The sequence below is a fragment of the Fusarium oxysporum genome, chromosome IV, assembly GCF_013085055.1.
Source record: "Fusarium oxysporum Fo47 chromosome IV, complete sequence".
NCBI lineage: Eukaryota > Fungi > Ascomycota > Sordariomycetes > Hypocreales > Nectriaceae > Fusarium > Fusarium oxysporum.
The window spans coordinates 3,661,423-3,679,649 of record NC_072843.1 but is presented as its reverse complement, the minus strand read 5'-3'; the positions used below and the strand labels follow the sequence as shown (position 1 = coordinate 3,679,649).

The 18,227-nt window shown below is 47.9% G+C and overlaps 6 protein-coding genes across 6 annotated transcripts; 2 read left to right on the top strand and 4 right to left on the bottom strand.

Annotated features, from left to right (window-relative positions):
• Positions 1-6,284: 6,284 nt before the first annotated feature.
• On the top strand, positions 6,285-8,365 carry FOBCDRAFT_318700 (uncharacterized protein; the record flags this gene model as incomplete). Its single annotated transcript, XM_031178386.3, has 1 exon — positions 6,285-8,365. The coding sequence occupies one exon, from the start codon at positions 6,285-6,287 to the stop codon at positions 8,208-8,210; it is 1,926 nt and encodes a 641-aa protein (XP_031044273.2). The 3' UTR covers positions 8,211-8,365.
• Positions 8,366-8,417: 52 nt separating this feature from the next.
• Positions 8,418-11,200, bottom strand: FOBCDRAFT_318699 (OPT oligopeptide transporter protein-domain-containing protein; the record flags this gene model as incomplete). Its single annotated transcript, XM_054704289.1, has 5 exons — positions 8,418-8,602; positions 8,668-10,764; positions 10,813-10,894; positions 10,944-11,084; positions 11,135-11,200. The coding sequence occupies 5 exons, from the start codon at positions 11,198-11,200 to the stop codon at positions 8,418-8,420; spliced, it is 2,571 nt and encodes an 856-aa protein (XP_054560264.1).
• A 709-nt stretch (positions 11,201-11,909) lies between these two features.
• FOBCDRAFT_292323 (uncharacterized protein) lies at positions 11,910-14,376 on the bottom strand (the record flags this gene model as incomplete). The annotated part of the gene is made up of 4 exons (XM_054704288.2): positions 11,910-13,669; positions 13,763-13,915; positions 13,987-14,180; positions 14,284-14,376. 4 exons carry the CDS (start codon positions 14,374-14,376, stop codon positions 12,106-12,108), a joined length of 2,004 nt encoding a protein of 667 aa, XP_054560263.2. The 3' UTR covers positions 11,910-12,105.
• A 616-nt stretch (positions 14,377-14,992) lies between these two features.
• Positions 14,993-16,224, bottom strand: FOBCDRAFT_32025 (uncharacterized protein). The gene has a single exon (XM_031178392.3). The coding sequence runs from the start codon at positions 16,151-16,153 to the stop codon at positions 15,185-15,187; it is 969 nt and encodes a 322-aa protein (XP_031044279.2). The 5' UTR covers positions 16,154-16,224; the 3' UTR covers positions 14,993-15,184.
• A 355-nt stretch (positions 16,225-16,579) lies between these two features.
• On the top strand, positions 16,580-17,732 carry FOBCDRAFT_200606 (homoserine dehydrogenase-domain-containing protein; the record flags this gene model as incomplete). Its single annotated transcript, XM_031178390.2, has 2 exons — positions 16,580-16,616; positions 16,672-17,732. The coding sequence occupies 2 exons, from the start codon at positions 16,580-16,582 to the stop codon at positions 17,730-17,732; spliced, it is 1,098 nt and encodes a 365-aa protein (XP_031044277.2).
• A 90-nt stretch (positions 17,733-17,822) lies between these two features.
• FOBCDRAFT_273052 (uncharacterized protein) lies at positions 17,823-18,148 on the bottom strand (the record flags this gene model as incomplete). The annotated part of the gene is made up of 2 exons (XM_031178393.3): positions 17,823-18,011; positions 18,065-18,148. The coding sequence occupies 2 exons, from the start codon at positions 18,146-18,148 to the stop codon at positions 17,823-17,825; spliced, it is 273 nt and encodes a 90-aa protein (XP_031044280.3).
• Between the last annotated feature and the right edge of the window lie 79 nt (positions 18,149-18,227).

Here is an 18,227-nt window from a genome sequence, read left to right as displayed (position 1 = left end):
CACGATCCAGAACCGGCGGATGCTACTGTGAGCCAGTGGGTTTAGGTGCTTAGTCGCTGATGAGAAATTATGGTGAGGGCCTTCTGGAAAAAGCTGACAGTTGATTAATGTAAGCCACGTTCTTTGTGGCTAGGGTAACACAGCATCAACACAAAGCACTCGCTCAGAAGCCCACTATGAGATGCCGATCTACCGTTCAGTGCATCTGAGTGACAATTCTTAGATAGCATCACCTAAACTGGCGAGATGAATCACTGCGGCAAACTGAATCTTGGCTTGTGGTCGCCTGAGCTAATTCGCATCCACACTTGGACACAATACGAATTCTCACATGGCCAATATCCCGTACCGATAACTCTTAGCTTCTTGGTACAGGCGATCACCATGTCAATCAGACACTTAGGTACTCTGTACAATACGGACTCGAGCATCATCCCGTTGAGATCTGCTGTGACTGTGGCAATAGGTGGAGAGACGCTGGAGATCAATGAACTATGACGTTTGTAGTTTTCGTATAATCCTCAGATCGTTCTTTGTAAAAAAAAATTGTTTATTCGAGTTTGAGTGTGAATGTCGTGATGACGAAGCGCTCTAGACAAGTCTTTTCCTGAAGCAGAACTCGTTCACGCCTCAGCCAGTCAGAGGCACGCAGTTCCTGACGATCACCCTGTTCTGACACGCACCGTCTAGAGATTCGTAAGTCAAACCTCCCTAAACTCACTGTCTGGTTTCGGAAAAAGGCATGGCATGGCAGAGGCTGGAAATAACCACCAAAATTCCAACGAGGGGCAGCAGAATACGAGCACTCTCCCCCCAAGGGCCCAACCTTTCACAGACATGCAGATTCATTTGACGATTCGTAACGATATTGAATTGCTCGGCAAGTTTTCCGTTAGCCCTTCGCCTTGTGCTGATAAGGGAAATGGGGGAACAGGGGGGCCTTGGACATGGGCATGGGCAGAGACAGGATGGAAAAGGGTGGGTAATGCCAGACGAGAGGCGCAGACTATCTCGAGCTATTCCGGCCTAGTCTGGACCCCTGAAGGAGCTGGAGCTGCACCCCTTCGAGTCAACTTGTCAGAAAGTGTCGCACAGCATCTGGTTCATGCATGGAAGGGAGAGTGTCCCAGGGTTTTGGTTTGACTAACAATCCTCCACATACTCCAATCACCATTGCTGTTCTGTGCAGTACCTTTGAGAACTCACAAACTGACTTCGTCGTTCTCAATATGGACCGTAACAGAAGCAACACGAGATTACGCCCAAGATAGTCTGCTTGGCGTATGTCACTAGCAGTGAGCACCCCAAGGCCCAAGTCACTCACTCACTGTTGTGTTGGGTTGGGGTATCAGATTACGCATCGTATTCCCCCAAATTGCTACTCTTGGTCAAACATTGGCACTATCAAAGCGATAAGCCAAGGGCAATGGCCTCTATTGCTTCTGCCCTGCCCTGTGTCCGTAGGTAGTCAGAGGGACACTCGCCCTCGCTTGAGCCCGGTTCAGTGCCGAGTTTCCATCGAACCCATGCATGCATTCTCCATCTTTCATCTGCTCGTCTCTTCTCCATCTTTCCCGAGAGTCCGTGTTGATCCAGAACAAGATAGAATGGGTTCATTGATCAAAGAATAGATTTCGACCCGCCTCGACGTCACTATTCCCACTTGACCTGGGCAATCCATGTTGGCACAGTAGCAGTAACGTTGCAAAAAGAAACATAGCGAAAACCCTAAGAGAAAAAAACACGAGCCTCATCACGAGGTCAAGAGCTAAAGCGAAGCATAACATACCAATGGCACTGAACCTCGCCGGACAATTTTGGGCTCAGCCCGCCACATGATATCGCCTCTGTCCGTAGCTCGATAACGTGTTCTAATTTTATTCTTCACCTTGGCCTACCTGAGTTAGCCCTTGGCAGTCCCGTCGGCCATTTTTTTGGTGAGTGAGGGAGCATTCTCGCCCAGCCCGATTGCCGCTTAGTTGCTCACTCATATGACCATTCAGGGCTCTAGGCCTCCAAAGAGTTTAGGCCGAACCGGGCCTTTGAGCTCGAATCAAATGCCCTGCCGCCCCCCTCACTGTAACGCTCGATCTGGGGGGGGCGCTTGATGGTCCCTGAAAGAGGGATGAAAGACGATTGAATGTCATCGCGGGCGGGTTATGCCTGTGCCTGTCATTAATTAATTGCATTATTAAGGTTTTGTCATTGTACGATGCTATAAGTCCATCTGGCTCTGATTTGTTTCTGACTTTTCAATCCTCTGTTTCACTCTGTCGCATATATCATCTTGAGCGAAACATTCTATCCGCTTGCATAAGACAGGTCCTTTTATGCGATACAGCCAAGTGAAACTGCGTCATGCCAAATTGGCTGACAATTTTCATCACCTTGGTATTGAGTTCACTCAACAGACGATATACACACTTAGCACGAAGATAACATCATCCCAACAAGAGAATGTTTTGCAAATCCTCATTTCAGGCCCTGTCTTTTGCTTCTGCTCATCACGTCCGTCTATCTCAGATCCTTACTCTCCTCACAGTGCCAAGCTAAAGCCCCCTTGGTCTAAAACTGACCCTGAGTTTCAGAACCTCGAGATGTTCACTGAACTATCCAATCGAAGTATTGATTGCCCTCCTGCAAAGGGAGTTCTGACGCGCGGTATTTTCTTCCCCATTCGAGTGATTAACGTTTTCTTTTCCACCTTCACGTGGATTTACACCGACACGAGGTGATCGACATGAAGATGTCTACCATCTCGGTTTTCTTGACGTTTTCGGTTGATACCTCGTGTATCTGTTTCCTTCACGGTTCCTTTCCGTTCTTTAATGTGATGTTTCCATTATTCAATCCAGCTTCTCGTCTAACAATTCGGCCGGTTGCCTCATTGCAGAGCCGATGGCCGAAACCCCCATATTTTCAACATCATTGTGGTTCTCCCCACCGGATGATTGGCATTGACACCTAATACCTTGCCTGTCACTTTAACCCTGACGGGTGATCTTAACACACAGTCTTCGATAACTGCAGCCCTAGTGAAATCGTGTTCCGTGTTGATTTTTCTCATGTTAGTGCTTGAAGCTGAATATCCAGATGTCATCATTCAAGTATCGGCAAAGATTCATCCTGGAGGATTCAATTACTACTCGAAATCATGCACTCGTAACCTGAGACGAAACCACCTCGTATCATCTCCTTTCCCAGTATCGCACCCGACACATACTGTTGTGTTTGGCCGGGATATCATATCATGTCAAGGGATGTCTATCTGAAACCCCGATTATGCGAAACCCTCATTTCATTAATGTTAAGGAACCTCACTTTGGGCAATCAATCCGTTACCCCAGTCTCTCATTGGACTTTCACCTACAAGAAAGGAAGGACCATAAAGGACTTGGGTCATACGATGCATGAATGTGACAATTCAGTCCTAGTATTGTTCTTGAATCATTACTATTCCCAGTTGCGAAGTTTACGCTTCCGCTCCAATCATTAGAGCAGTAAATGCACCACCGAATCCTGCGAAGATCATCATCGTATAGCGATGGCTCTGGCGAGCCTACAAACGACTTGCTACCCTAAAACTTTCAAGTACTCCTATCTAAGATAAAGATGCTGCATAGCAATGGTCTAGCTCCGCTCCCTGTATACTGTAGCGAGACGCCTGCACTGAAATACAAGAGAGTAACGTGTCTGCTTGTGGTTGTGTGCACAACTGTGCCACTCAATTGTAGTCCAGAGCCAGCTTGAAGTAATATCAAGGTAGCATCCCTTAATTTATATGATCTGCAATGATGGTTGATACAACGGCGGGAAACGACAATCATGGTAAGGTTGCACCGTTCTATGTTGCACTGAAATGAGCTGAAAAGTTAATGCCTATTCATCCGGAAGTATGTTTAAAGTTCATCAAGCAGTCGATACGAGACATCGTGTGTTGCATTGAGCTGAGGTATCGCTAGACAAAGGCCTTCCTCATACCTGATAGCACGAGCCATCATACATAAATAGAATTGACCACATATTTGTTACTTCAATATCACTGTTTATACTCGTGATAAGTTACTATGTATTCATCCACAGATCTGATTGAAAAGTTCATCAATGGAGCATCTAGAATACAAGTTGTGGCTATCCACAAAATTACAATGTTATGGTAGATTTGTAGTGCGCCAGACATTTCGCTTAGATAATGTAGTATGAGTGTCAGTCTATTTATATATGAAATTAATGGGCTCGGATTCCGTTACGATTATTGCCGGCGCATCAGAGGATGTTGGTTCGATTAATTTCGCTGAGAGGCATCCTATCGGGGTCTGGAAGGTTGGACTATACAGGCGGCTAGAAACTTCCTACACGTCTACATCCGAGTAGAGATGATCTGAATGTCAAAGATGCGTCGAAAAAAATAAAACAAAGCACTGTGGGCAACGAATTTTGGCCATATCGTGGTCAAGCCAGAAGCAAGATCATGCAACCGCTTTTAAGTAGAAGCTAAACGATATCACTTCAGCCATAAAGATAATACTTATCCAGGCTGACTTGAGTAGTGTTGATTGGTAAAAGTTCTGTGGCTGAGAACTGGCAACGTGCTGATGCTTACAGCCACTTGATCGAATCTGTCACGACACTCACGAATGACATTACCACTATCCTATCTCTGCTGTGGAAACTTCTTCGGCTGAATTATCAAGACTCATTATTTAGTGAATATGCATCGTACTACTTATTTTGTGTTAGTACTCCTAACTCTCTTACGCCGAGTTCTTCAGCTACTAGTCCACGCTATCTGGTGGATTCGAAGAACGGAGTGATACTCTTGAGAAATGGATCAGGTTGAAATCTAGAGGACATGATTTGAGTAAGAATCAATATATTAAAGCGTCTCCCATAGCTCAGTTTCTTTGGGGGACTAGCTCTTACGGCCATCTCATGCTTGGCTTGCCGACTGGAAGCTGGACGCCGTCTCATGCAGACCAGATCTTCGGGACGGAGACTCCTGCACGCTTGCATGGAGCCTAGCTTCGAGCACAACTGGGTAATACACAGTAAGTAACGGTACTAGCAATGAGACCACACTAACTATGAGTGTTGTGACGCCTTCAGTCTGTGCTGTGCATGAACTAAGATGGAGTTGATGAAGGGATGGATGGAGATCTCGGATCGCCTTGCATGCATGAGCAAGGGCCATGAACCAGCGAATCTTGAAGACTATCAGATCTACATTCCAGAAATATGACTCTGCTGCTTCACTGAATGACGTATTATGTATCTAGAGCTCGCGTCTTCTTTGCTGCCGATCTATCGATGACACTCGCTTGTATGCTCACGAGAGACGTCTTTTTTTACAGATTAGAACACAATACATGACTACATCTTCCAGTATTCTCTTCCAATGCCTTCTTGATAATACATAACTGTCGCTTCTGCCAAGCTGCAGAGTGTTGACACTTCCCGAGACCTGTCTGTGCGATCAACTCTTCAGTCCCGGCGGAACGGATCGTATACCCCTGCCTGTCACAACATGTCATAATCATGCAGACCACATATGGCAGCTGCATGAATCATGATCGTACATGTCCGATCCTGTTCGGCTGTTCCTAGCACTGACGTTCATCCTTTCCAGCCCAGTCCCATCTGGTGGCCACTAACGATCCAACCAAAGACCTATTACAGCCTCCTTTTGGCAAATTCAACACATCATAAGACCAGAAGAACACCTAAGTGGAAACAACCTCTCGATTCAAAACTGTAGTTCTGGACTCAGTGGCGGACGACTTTTCTCAACGGGTGCAACGGCAGTCTCTCCAACCTGCACGCCACCAACCTCTTACACCGTAACTTGCAAGGCGAAACCACATCGTTTGCTCCTTTGATACACCGCTCAATAGCGTCATACCCACCCGACCACAAAGTCTAAAGCCTCTTGTTTTACACCATGGGACCGCCAGACTGTTAGAACGGTTGGAGATGCTAACGCCACCAAGGGCAGATCGTGGCGTTTAGGACCGTTGGCTTCTAGCGTCAGGGGTGGTGACGTTCTATTGGGGAGCGCCGTTTTGTTTGTAACGTCTGGGCTGAGAAAACGCCGGATTTGGGTAAACGTGATGGAACGGTGGATTTGTTCTAGAAGAGACATGATGTAAGTCGTTTGGTGTCATAGAAAGCGAGCTTGATATGAATACAATATATAAGAAGCGGAAGTTGGGGTGTTTATTATACCGTCAGTCCTTTATTCACTCGCTCATTGTGCCGGTTCACAGTCACTCATTCAATTCTTTAAAATGGCCTGGTCAAAGTCATTCATTCTTTTGCTTGCTGCTTCAAGCATTACTAGCGTTCAGGCTGGACCTTGTAAGCCTCGTCGCTCGCCAACTTATACTGTACCACCTTACAGTGTACCTACATATCCTGTTCCCCAGTCTTCCACCACGAAGACTGGAACTCTCGTTTCTTCAACTACCACCGGTAGTTCTACTAGTTCCCATGGTCCAACTTTGGACTCGAGCACTACGTCTTCCACTCATTCCAAGACTTCTACTACTGAGTCTACTATCTCTATCAGTACTGGAAAGTCTTCAACTACCTCTCATGGATCCTCCATGAGCACCACAACTACGCCATGTAGCACTCCTTCCATGTCGTCTATCTACTCTGTCACTACCACAACCAACAGTCACATCACAACATCCAAAATCAGCACAGAAACATCCAAGGACACGTTAACCACCACGGAAACCTCTACCACAACAGAGGGCAAAACTTCCACTCTTTCAACAACTACTAGTGCTTCTAGCACAACCTATCAGACTTATACTACAGCATCTACTCCATGCTCCAGCAGCACTGGAACTTCTACACTCTCTACAACTTCTGAGGCTTCGTCCACATCACGTACAGAAACCAAACCATCTGAGACTACGAGCGTGATCACTGCTTCATCCACTACAGAATCTGAATCTACAGAGGAATCGACTTCCTCGAACTCTCACAGCAGCTCAGCTTCAATGAGTACCACTGTCACACACGACACCACAGCTTCTTCAAGCACTACCTCAGAATCTTCTACTCTCAGCTCTACAGAAACTGAAAGTAGGACAACAGAAACAAGTAGTCAAACTTCCCAGACAGAGTCACCGGCAACAACATCGCCTTGCACTAGCTCCGAGACATCTAAAGCATCCTCAGCTACAAGTGAGGTTTCTTCCACTACAGAGAGCTCATCTATATACGAAACATCTAAGACAACAGAATCTTCAGGAACTACTTCGCCTTGCTCAACTTCTGATATGTCAACGTCATCTGGAAGCTCTACAGCCTCTACTAGCGGGACTACAACTTCCGAATCTTCAGTTACCTCAGAGACATCAACTTCTTCGGTGCCTTGCACGTCCTCTACGATATCATCTCAGTCTTCCGCCAGTTCAACAAGCGAAACAAGTAGTTCTGCTGCTTCAACTTCTACACCCTGCACAACCTCAACGGTGTCTTCCGAGACCTCTTCCAGTTGGACATCAAGTGAAACTAGCACTTCGGACACTTCGACCTCTCCGTCTTCAGGGTCAACTACATCTGAAGCTTCCTCCTCCACCACTCCATGCGAGACCTCTTCTTCCACTGTCTCCAGCACAGCATCTCATTCCGAGTCTTCTAGCAGTACACTACCTTGCGAAACTACCATAACGTCTGGTTCATCTACCACATCTCATGAGTCATCAACATCGTCACCCTGCTCGACTTCTACAGTTAGCTCTGAGTCTTCGTCAAGCTCATCAACATCTTCATCTTCCACTACTCCGTGCACCACCTCAACCAGCACATCGCCAACAACATTCTCAAGCACAACATCCACCAAGTGCTCGACAACCACATCTCCTCCCCCACGCCCAACTTGCTTCCGCTACACTATTCGCAAGGATCCACCTCAGGCTGCTGACTGCGGCCACACCGGTCATCGCAATGGCAACAAGGCCAAGGTCCTTGGGTACGGTGACTCAGACAGTGTGGAGGCGTGTGGAGAGAGCTGTGCCAAGTTTGATGGCTGCAAATCTGTCGTTTACGGTTACAGAGAGCATGACTTGAACCAGCCTTTCTGTGAATTTGTCGATGCGGTTCAGGGGCGCGATGACGAGGATGATACCCCTTGGCAGTGGTATGACTTGTCTTGTTTCAATCCGGACTGTCTCCCTCCGAATGAGTGTGGTTATTAGATGTAGGAGTCGTGGATGAAGTTCCGGAGGGTACAGTCTTTGTCATTTAGGCGAGGCGTTTTGTATTTTGTATATACCACCTGAGTTACTAGCACACTCTTTTCTATAAAGACTTCTCTGCGCAAGCGAATTTTATGTATCATCCTCGTACAGTTTCAAGTCAGTTTTCCCGTCCATAAGTTCATGCATAAGCTTGTCCGAGTTATCTCAGTGGAAGCCCCCTAGCCGAGGTCCAAAATACTCTCCAGCAGTAACTGTCTTAAGAAGACACGACTGAGTTCCATCGCATCCCTCGAACGGGACTCTATTTCCCCACCAGTCTAGATTGATATCGTTGTATTGTAAAGCAAAGAATATGACCAGCGCCGATAGAGCAACGCCAACCGAGAAAGCTGCCGAAAGGATGTAGTTGTACTGTTCATTGTTAGTGTATAACTGCATAAGCCGCTCAATAAACCTGCCTTTGCCCAGAAAGCGAGATGACGCTTCTTGATATACATCCAAGAGAACCAGCCAATCGGCACAGCTGGCCAGATGTAGCTGATATTATACGGCGCCCAAACCATACCACCTCCGAGGAAAACAACAGGGTGAGTGCTTCGAATAATCTTGCTATTTGGGTATTGCCTCCCAAGCCACCAAAAGAGCAACACTAAAGCGACACCGAAGGGAAAGCCTACCAGGGTCTCGACATACTGACCTCCAGGTCCAAAGAGCTTCTTAGGCCCGATAGTCCCCCAAAGCACAGCAGCTGTGAAGAAATTGTTCAGACCAGGACATGTGAAGCGATAAGGTGCATTCGGCGTACACACTCCCTCCAAGTGAGTCTGATACTGAAGTACACCAACAGAGACGAACGTGGAAACAAGCGTTGGTACCATCTGCGCCCAGAACGTGAAGCGGGGAGGTATCTTCATGTAGTGTGCCAACTTCAAGTCTGCGCTGAAGTATATGGCTTGGGCGCAAGTTGTATATCCAAATGTCTTGAAGAAGCACAATGCAATGGCGTTTCCTTCGGCAAAGGAACCACCAAGAAACTCAGCTATCACGTTGAGCGGGACAGCAATGCCTGTGGTAGCTGATATGATACCAATTGGCACAACAAAGATGAGACTCAGAATGATGCCAAAGGGTACAACTGCTGGGGTAGTGTGTGTAGGCCACTGAGAAATACCGACAATTCCAATGATGAAGGCCAACACAAGACATACCAAGTACCACCATTCAGGGACTTCGATATATGACTTCATAAGACGATTGTGCGCATCTGACACTTGTCCATCTTCTGCGTCTTCCTTCTTGGAAGGTCGAAAGCTGTTGACGAGGCTCTTGAAACCTAAGGCTATTTGATGATGGTGATAAAGCGCACCGTATGTGAGAGCAGCCGTATACATGGCGAAAAACATCATGTATGATCCTAGATGAGCCGCTGTGAGGAACGCAGGTGAGTATGCCTCGTACTTCTCAGGATCGAATATCCTACGCTCATCTAGAATAGCTGAGACGTTGTATAGCCCACCAAAGTGATCGAATGCACGGTTTGAGTTGACTGGGAGATAAGATGTGTAGTAGCCGTTTCCGTAATAAACACCTAGAATGACAAAAAAGGACAGCATTGTACCGCAGAACAGGTTGAAGGTGGTAAAGAATGGTACCATGAGAGGGTCACAGCCCATCGTGACGATATTCCAGTCAAATGTCGGGAAGGGATTAAGACCCAGACCTGTGTGTCCTCCAGTTATAGTTGCTAGATCTCGGTTATTCGGAGATATCCAAGTCATCCAACTGAACCAAGTCAGGCCGGCAAATAGATAATTTGGAAGCCAAAAGTAGGCAAACATTGCTCCGAATGCAACGCTGAAGAATTTGAAGCGGGATGTATTCCAAATCTTCTTGAAGGGGCCAGGAACGGGCATATCGGCTTCGTCGTGCAATGCCGTATTTAAAGCGATGCACACTAATGTTGTTGGCCATAGACAATATGATGGATATACAAGGAAGCGTCTGCAGATACCAGCGAGACCGTAACCGATAAACTTGGACGAAAGTCCCAGCAGGAGTTGATACCCGATGCTTATTGCGTAAGGCTGGTTAAAGTAGAATGGGAGATACTGTATCCAAACAATGTAGTTCGTATACGGTGTCCCCATCGATATACTCGACATGATAGTGATCAACATATGTTCTTTCTTATTAAACGGCCCAGGATTAAGACTGTGCCGAACACCAAACACAGTGACACCAACATCAGGAAGAGTCTTCTCAAGAAACTTCCCAAACGGATAGGCCAAGAGTTGAGGAACAACAGTGTTGACACCGATCATTGGTTGACGAATCTCGAAGAAGCTATTGATGAAGGAGACGGCGCATGAGAAGATGAGGCCCACGGACCAAGCGCGGATCGTAGAACACGGCATGCTTGGGTCATCATGGTTACTGACTATTGCTCTGACTTCAGCATATGGTGAATTGTGTGTGATGAGTGCTGCCTCGATCTTTATTTCTTGGATTAGAGCTTCGTGGCGCTCTGGGTGCTGTAGAAGATCGTCGGTATCTATTCGATGTAAGTATGTGGCAGTCAAATATTTATAGGGTGCCGTACTCATGAATACTTCAATCTTCTTGATGACAGAAAGAGGAAAGTTGGGGTCTCTTTTATAAAGCTTATATACTCTCTCCATCGTCTAAATTCTGTTAGTATACCGCCAAGCTTAATTCAACATTCAAACGTACTTTATGAACTTCTTCGAGAGACAAAGTGGACGCAACCTCCCTTGCTTCAAGCAAATCATCTTGAGTTACGTCGAGGTCTCTCTCAAATCCACGCTCATACCCAACTGCCTCTCGACTATCCCGAGACGGGCTGTCAGATGACTGTATTCCATGTGAGAATGAAGCAAACATAGTGAAGTTCAGATACTGACTGTTTCTGTAGACTCAACCTCTGGTGTCCTTGACGGACTCTTCAACTCCTGCATCAGCTTCGCCATTGCCGTGGAACATTAATAATAGTTTACATAAACGCTGCAAATTCGAGTATATTCTTTGGCAGAGTTGGCAGCGTCTGCTCAAGGTTGAGGAAGCTGAACTAACTATGGCGGATATAAGTCAAGTACCGGCATGCGTTGGTTGCTGTAACACGAGCCTGGAGGATGACGCCCAGCTCTACCTCAAGAGATGAGAGAAACACCTTGCATAGTATTGGATGCCAAACGATATCGCCAAGCAATGACACACCAATGAACCGCTAGCCCATAAGCTTAAACCGGTGATCACAGGGCTTAGCCACCATGCTTATCTCGGCTTGACCGGTGGGGGATACAATAGTCTATGCAGCAGTCCATTCATAATAAGGCTTACTGCATCTTGACGTGATTTGACTAAGCTAAGTGCCATTATTAACGTTGATAAATGATCTACTGTTTTACAGGATACAAGTTTGCCACTTGACTTGTTCAGTCTGAATAAACGCAGTCAACATGCATTGGCCAGCCCTATTGGACAGGTCCACATCATCAATTCAATCTTGAGCGTCCACACCAGTCATTCACTGACTACTGACTCGAAGGCAAGGGCAGTCTTCTAGTATGTGAATTCATCTGCTTGATAGACGGATGGCTTGACCTCTGGTAACGAGACGGGGTAACGCATCATCAACTTCAGCAGAACTACACGACCCGAAGGCCAATGATTTATATGCACAGATTTTATATTGACAATGAATGGACACAGCGCATGATTTCGTGTCGAAAACATTCATATGAAGATACAAAATTCAAGAGAAGCAATTTAATTGACTGATTGACTATAAGAATCAATGAAACCTGATTAAAACACAATAACAAACCAACGAAATCCCGTGTTGGCAAAGGAAAGAAATTCCACTTTTAATCCATTATTGCATGCCGGTTTGCGCAAGAGCGATCCTCTTCCAGTGATCGCGCTCAGCTTCCAGCTTAGCAATCTTATCCTCAAGTTCTTCCAACTTAGCAGCCTTTCGCTCACGAGACTTTCGTGCTGCAAGAGTGTTACGAGCACGCTTCATGGCGACGATGTCGCTAGGGTCATCGATAACGATAGGGGGCAGGGGCTTGTCACGCTTGCGGGCATTCACACCGGCCACAGAAGAGTGACGAGTGGAAGGAGATGTACCCGACTTACGGCGACTGGGAGCAGGAGACTGGTTGTCTGAATCGACTTCATCAGACTTAAGCTCCGGTGAGTTCTCAACGCTGGTGGGTTGAGCAGGAGCAACGTTGTTGTCCTGGGGGAACAAGGGAAACCAAGGGTCTGCAGCACCGTCGAAATCGGCACTGCCGAAGTTTGGAGACACATCGTATCCATCGAACTCAGGGGACTCGTTGTAGATGGATGGTGAAGTCAAGGCCGTCAATGCTGACGAGTTAGGTGCAGACATGAAGTTATCATGAGCAAAAAGATCTTGGGGCGAGATAGTCGCCAGATTGCCAATAGAGCTGGAAGAGCTGCCGCCAAAGTCAAAGACAGAGGGGACAGCGGGTGAAGAGAAAGCCGTGTTGGCCCCGCCGTCGAAGGCGGTAAACTCCTCAGGGAGTTCGACGTCTGATATTGGTGAGCTAGTGGTACTGGAAATGAGATCACGGGTGCACAAACCTGCAGCGTTCATCATCTTGGCGGTTTGTTGCGGGACACTTCCTGTACTCTGAGAAAAGAGAGGAACTGGAGGCCTAGCAGGACGGTTCTGCTTGTTCAAAGCGGTAGATGACGATGGAGCCGAAGAGGCGTAAAACTGATTCGTAGGACGGTTTACAGGGGACGAAGAATGACCAAAAGCCTGGAGCAACTGGGCGACTCGTTGATTCTGTGCAGCAGGGGAGACAGGCTGTTGGTGACGATTGTGCAGATGAGACGAGTGACGACGCTGAGATTGCAGCGATGTAGTTGACCGATTAGGGGGCTGAGGCTGATCGAACAAGACAAAGTCCTGTTGTGGTGATTCGGGACTCTGTAACTGTTGCGCGGATTGTGCCGGCAGGCTGGAATTCGTGGAGGGAAGCCATGGTGACTGGGGATCCGTGGTGAAGACTGGGAAGTCTTGGACTGAAATGTTGGCGGTTGTGAGAGAACTTGAGCTGAAGCTATTCAAAGCAGGGCTAGAGTTCAGGTCGACCGAGAGGTGAGCTGAACGAGGTGGTTGAGTGGGGATTGATGCGTTAAGGTCCTGGGACGTAATTTTGACGGAGGACTTGGGAATAACGGGGGAAGGGGGTGATTTAGAACATCTTGACGATCGCCTTAGGCGTGAAACTCTTGATGATATTGTATTGTGATGATGATTTGGGGGTGGAGAGAAAAGAAAAGAAGAAGAGGCCTGAGGACGGGAAGATGGAGACAATTTGTATTTCTCAGGCAGCAATCCCGCAAGGTTTGTGCGCTTTCGCTGTAGGTACAAGCCCGGAATAATGGGGCAGAGTCTGACACTAACAATCATTGCAGTGGTTTTGGTAGGGTTCGCGTTAGCAGACAACTTGTGCTCTCAGGTACTATTCCAAAAGCGCGCCCTTCGGACAGACATGGGTCCGGGCAATGAGTCACACTTTTTTACGCCAACCTTATTAGGACTGGCCGATTTCTTGAGTGCAACCAATTCTGAGACGGCGCATCCTGCGCAAAGGCACCAAGCCTCCACCATAACTGGGACTACCACTGAGGTGCTAGGATGCATTCTACAATTGGTACAAGTTGGCCAGCCTCAAGGGGGCGCCTTCGGTGTGTTTGCTGCGCTCTGCCACTTCACCTGTGTCTCTTCTCAGTACTCTTCCCCGTCTTTTCGCTGTCCTGCTGTGTTGCGTTGCCTGGATGCATGCTGGCGTAGGCTTGAACTAACGAATGCCCGCCGTAAGCAACAAGCAGTGCCCCTGCATCCAAAGCCCTAATTGGCCGAATCACTCTTCCGCCCTGTTGGCTTGAGTGGCTTCTACCAATCAGCGTCTATGAACGGGTACCGAAGCCGCCATCACAGAGTTCAGACGTCCACGACAACTTACAGGCCGAGTCTCATTACATGGACATTGTTGCAGCAGTGAAAGCTTACGAGGACAATGATGAAGAGGACAACGAATCCTCTTCCAGGGGCACTCGACGCAGCCACGCATTCATTCATGCATCTCTGATTAGTCCATTCCATTTTGGTGTCTCAGAACTCTCATTCCGCCTTCGAGTCTGCCTCAAGCCCATCCATCCATACAGCCACGCATCGCTGCGATGATCGGTCGAAAAAAATGTTGGCGGCCTTTTTTTCCCTCATCAATTTCCCGATATTTCAGTGGCAGCCGTCCTAGCCGACCACAATACAGTAAGTGAAATGAGAAACTGACGCATGTTTCAGGTATATCACACTGTGCCTGAAGAAATGCGTCTTTTCTTCCATGTTCGTCGCGGCATCGCATTTCGTATCTGAGCCAGGGAGACGGCCCTAACCTCGAACCATCAATAAGCCAACATTTTGCCTGCATTGGGCTGAGATGGAAGGATTTAAACTTGATTCAGCCCACTCGTATTGCTATTCTGCCTCTCCACAGTGCATACATGGGATTCATGGGAATTTCCCAGAAATTCGCTATCTTTCCTGCCCTGTCTGCGTATCCGTATCATGTTCCTGGTTCTTAATTGAGTTCCCAACATCTGACAACACCCTCATTGAATGGTAAACCATGGGATCCTAACACAGGCTAAGGCGCTGCGCAAAGCTAGTCTAAACAAGAAGTGGATGGTACTCTTATTTCTTACCAAGCATCTTGAGCCTTTTTCAAGGTTGTTCATGTACTTCGGGCGCGCAAATGCCGACTCAATTCGTATAAGCTTCTTGGCTTGGTGTTTTGCGGAGCCACCACTTTGGGTTATCGCTCGATGTTGTCCATGTTCTAATTCCGTTGTACGGAATATCTTCTTCAATTCAACTTCCAATACTTGATTCCTCAGCGAAACACCAGCCATTAATTCCCTAGCCTGTCCAAGAAGGAATCAGCCTGTTTCTTGGCCCTCCGTGCCGCCATATCCTCCCTCCGCTTCTCAATCTCCCGTCTCCTAGCCTCCTTCTGCTCCTCTCGGGCCCGACGCTGCTCTTCCGTCTTGCGGCGCTCTTCCGCGAGCCCCTCCATCTCCGCCGTTCGAGTCTCTTCGTCCTTGCTGAACTTGAAAAATCCCGTGCCTTTCGTGCGGATCTCCCAGTCTGCGTCGTAGTGTTGCGCTGGCGGCGGCGTTGCGCTACGGTCTCGCTTCCGTGCCAGTTCCTGCATCTTCTCCGGGTCATCGGGATTGAAGGCCATCGACTGAATCGCGTCGCCGACGATGAGATTGCTGGGTGCTGCTGGTCTTGCAGACATGCGCTCAAGCTCTTCGGCTCCTAGTAGACCTCGGCGCGCTCTGCGCTCCAATCTGTCCTTCTCTGCTTTGGTAACTTTTCGTAGACGACCAAACTCATCTTCATACTCAACCAACTCGCCGCCGTCGTCGGCTCCGTCTTCATCGCTGCTTGTTTCATAATCTTCCTTCCCTTCTTCTCCTTCCGCCCATTTGCGATCGAAGTCTATTAGGGGCGCGGCTTCATTCTCTTTTGGCACGTAATCTCCTCGCTTCATTGCAGCGTATAGTCGTGCTTTTTCCTCCATTCTGCGCTTGGCTCGCGCCAACTCCTGGGTTTCCTCCTCTGTGCCAGTGACCTCCTTCAGCTCCAGCTTCTTTGATCCATCAGACCCTTTGCTTCGTTTTGGTTTTGCCCCTTTGAATATGTCATCTTTTCCTTCCTTCCGAGGTCGTGCGCGGCCAGCTGATGGTGTCCCTGATGAATTATTTGACATCAGCGATGTCAGTTGAGCAGTGAAGTCGAGCGAGCTAGTTAATGTTGCATCTCGCTTTTGTTTCTTGACTGGTCGCTGACCATACAAATTCGGATCTTGAGGCATCCTGTTCGATACGTTGGGTGGTTTGCGTGTGTTCTTGTGGCTGATAATTGTTGATCATGAAGAGGAAAACAATGTTATATCACTGGGCCATACCGAATGAGACCCATTCATGCTCAGCCTGAGGCAATCAAAGTTCAGTACTGAAGCAACAACTTAAGGTAGTCAAACTACTACACTTTCATTGATCTACCATATCTTCAGGGCCTTATTATCAATATGATCCTCTATCATATAGATGCCATGAACAAAGTGGACTCATCAATTGGTTGCCCAATTGGTTGCTGTTTATAAGTCTCCGATGTTGTAGGGTAATCCACCGCGGGGTTATATGGTGTGCTCATATCACCGTCTTCAGTGCCCCGCCATCGGAGCTTGACTTTATTCCTTCACAAGTTTCGTCAACAGTTTCTCAGTACAAGAGCAACAATGGCCGCTCCCAAACAAGTTTTCATTGGAATTATCGGTAATTGAAACACTAAAGCTATGAAACACCACAAACTGACAATTGCCAACAACAGGTGCCGGAGGTGTCGGCAAAGCCTTCATCGACCAGCTCCAATCCCTCGCTGCTCGGAAGCCATCACCGAAGCTGAACCTCGCATACATTGCCACGAGCCGTAAAGCTCTCTTCAACGACGACTACTCTCCCCTTAACATCGGAAACGTCATCGAAACACTTGGCTCCTCTACCAAGGCTCCTCTCGCTCTCCCTCAGGTTGTCGAGTACCTGGCTAAGGCCCCCGCCAAGAGCGTTCTTGTCGACAATACCAGCTCTCAGGATGTTGCGGAACTTTACCCTCTTGCCCTGAGCCGAGGCATAAGCATCGTCACACCTAACAAGAAGGCCTTCTCGGGCTCGTACAAGCTGTGGCAGGACATCTTCTCAGCTGCCGAGTCCTCTGGAGCCCGTGTTTACCATGAGTCTTCCGTCGGTGCTGGTCTCCCCGTTATTTCCACCCTGAAGGACTTGGTCGAGACTGGTGACAAGGTTACCAAGATTGAGGGTGTCTTCAGCGGCACCATGTCTTTCCTCTTCAACTCTTTTGCTCCTACCGAGGGCCAGGGCGGCAAGTGGTCTGAGGAGGTCAAGAAGGCCAAGTCCTTGGGCTACACTGAGCCTGACCCCCGAGATGATCTCAATGGTCTTGATGTCGCCCGTAAGCTGACTATCCTTGCTCGTCTGGCTGGCATCCCCGTTGAGTCCCCCACTTCTTTCCCCGTGCAGAGCCTCATTCCCAAGGAGCTGGAGTCTGTTTCCAGCGGCGACGAGTTCCTTGAGAAGCTCCCTGCCTTTGACTCTCAGATGGAGGAGACCAAGGCTGCTGCTGAGAAGGCTGGCAAGGTTGTCCGATTTGTTGGTAGCATTGATGCTGCTTCCAAGCAGGTCAAGGTTGGCCTGGAGCAATTCGACCGCTCGCACCCCATTGCTGCTCTTAAGGGCAGTGATAACATTATCAGCTTCTACACTGAGAGATATGGAAGCAACCCTCTGATTGTCCAGGGTGCTGGTGCTGGAGGTGATGTGACCGCCATGGGAGTGACAGCTGATCTGATCAAGGTCCTGTCGCAAATTGCATAAAAGTCCGTATTGAATAGCCAAAATAAAAGTATCAAGTTTGAAGCCCCAATGAGAATTCACGTATTTCCAGTTCGTTGTGTGCTATCATAATTAAAGTGACCCTTTGTCTATTCCTGTTGCAATTGCAGCAGCATGTGGATTCGTAGTGACAACGCTATCGGGTTCGGAATCGACAATCGAAGGTGGGTTCGTATTACTGATATTCCTCCACATCCAAAGGAAGAGGTCGAAGATCACGAGAAGAAGAACAGGTATGAATAGCATAAGACCAAGGCCGAGCTATCCGTAAATCAGTCACAAGCCCAGGGGAAACTCGGTCGATCTTCACTTACACAGACAAGAGAGATCAGGTTAACGATAGAAGAGTACTCGGTCATTATATGACCAAAGAAGTTCCATGATGCGTCGGAGGACATCTGGGGCAATCTGGGTAGCGCTACAGCTTGCTTTGAAGTAAAAAAGCTCATGACTTGGAAACGTGTGATGCTGTGGGTG

What these genes read in the sequence shown, in the direction of transcription:
- FOBCDRAFT_32025 (XM_031178392.3), bottom strand. Translation starts at nt 16,153, where the DNA reads ATGCCTCAAGATCCGAATTTGTATGGTCAGCGACCAGTCAAGAAACAA.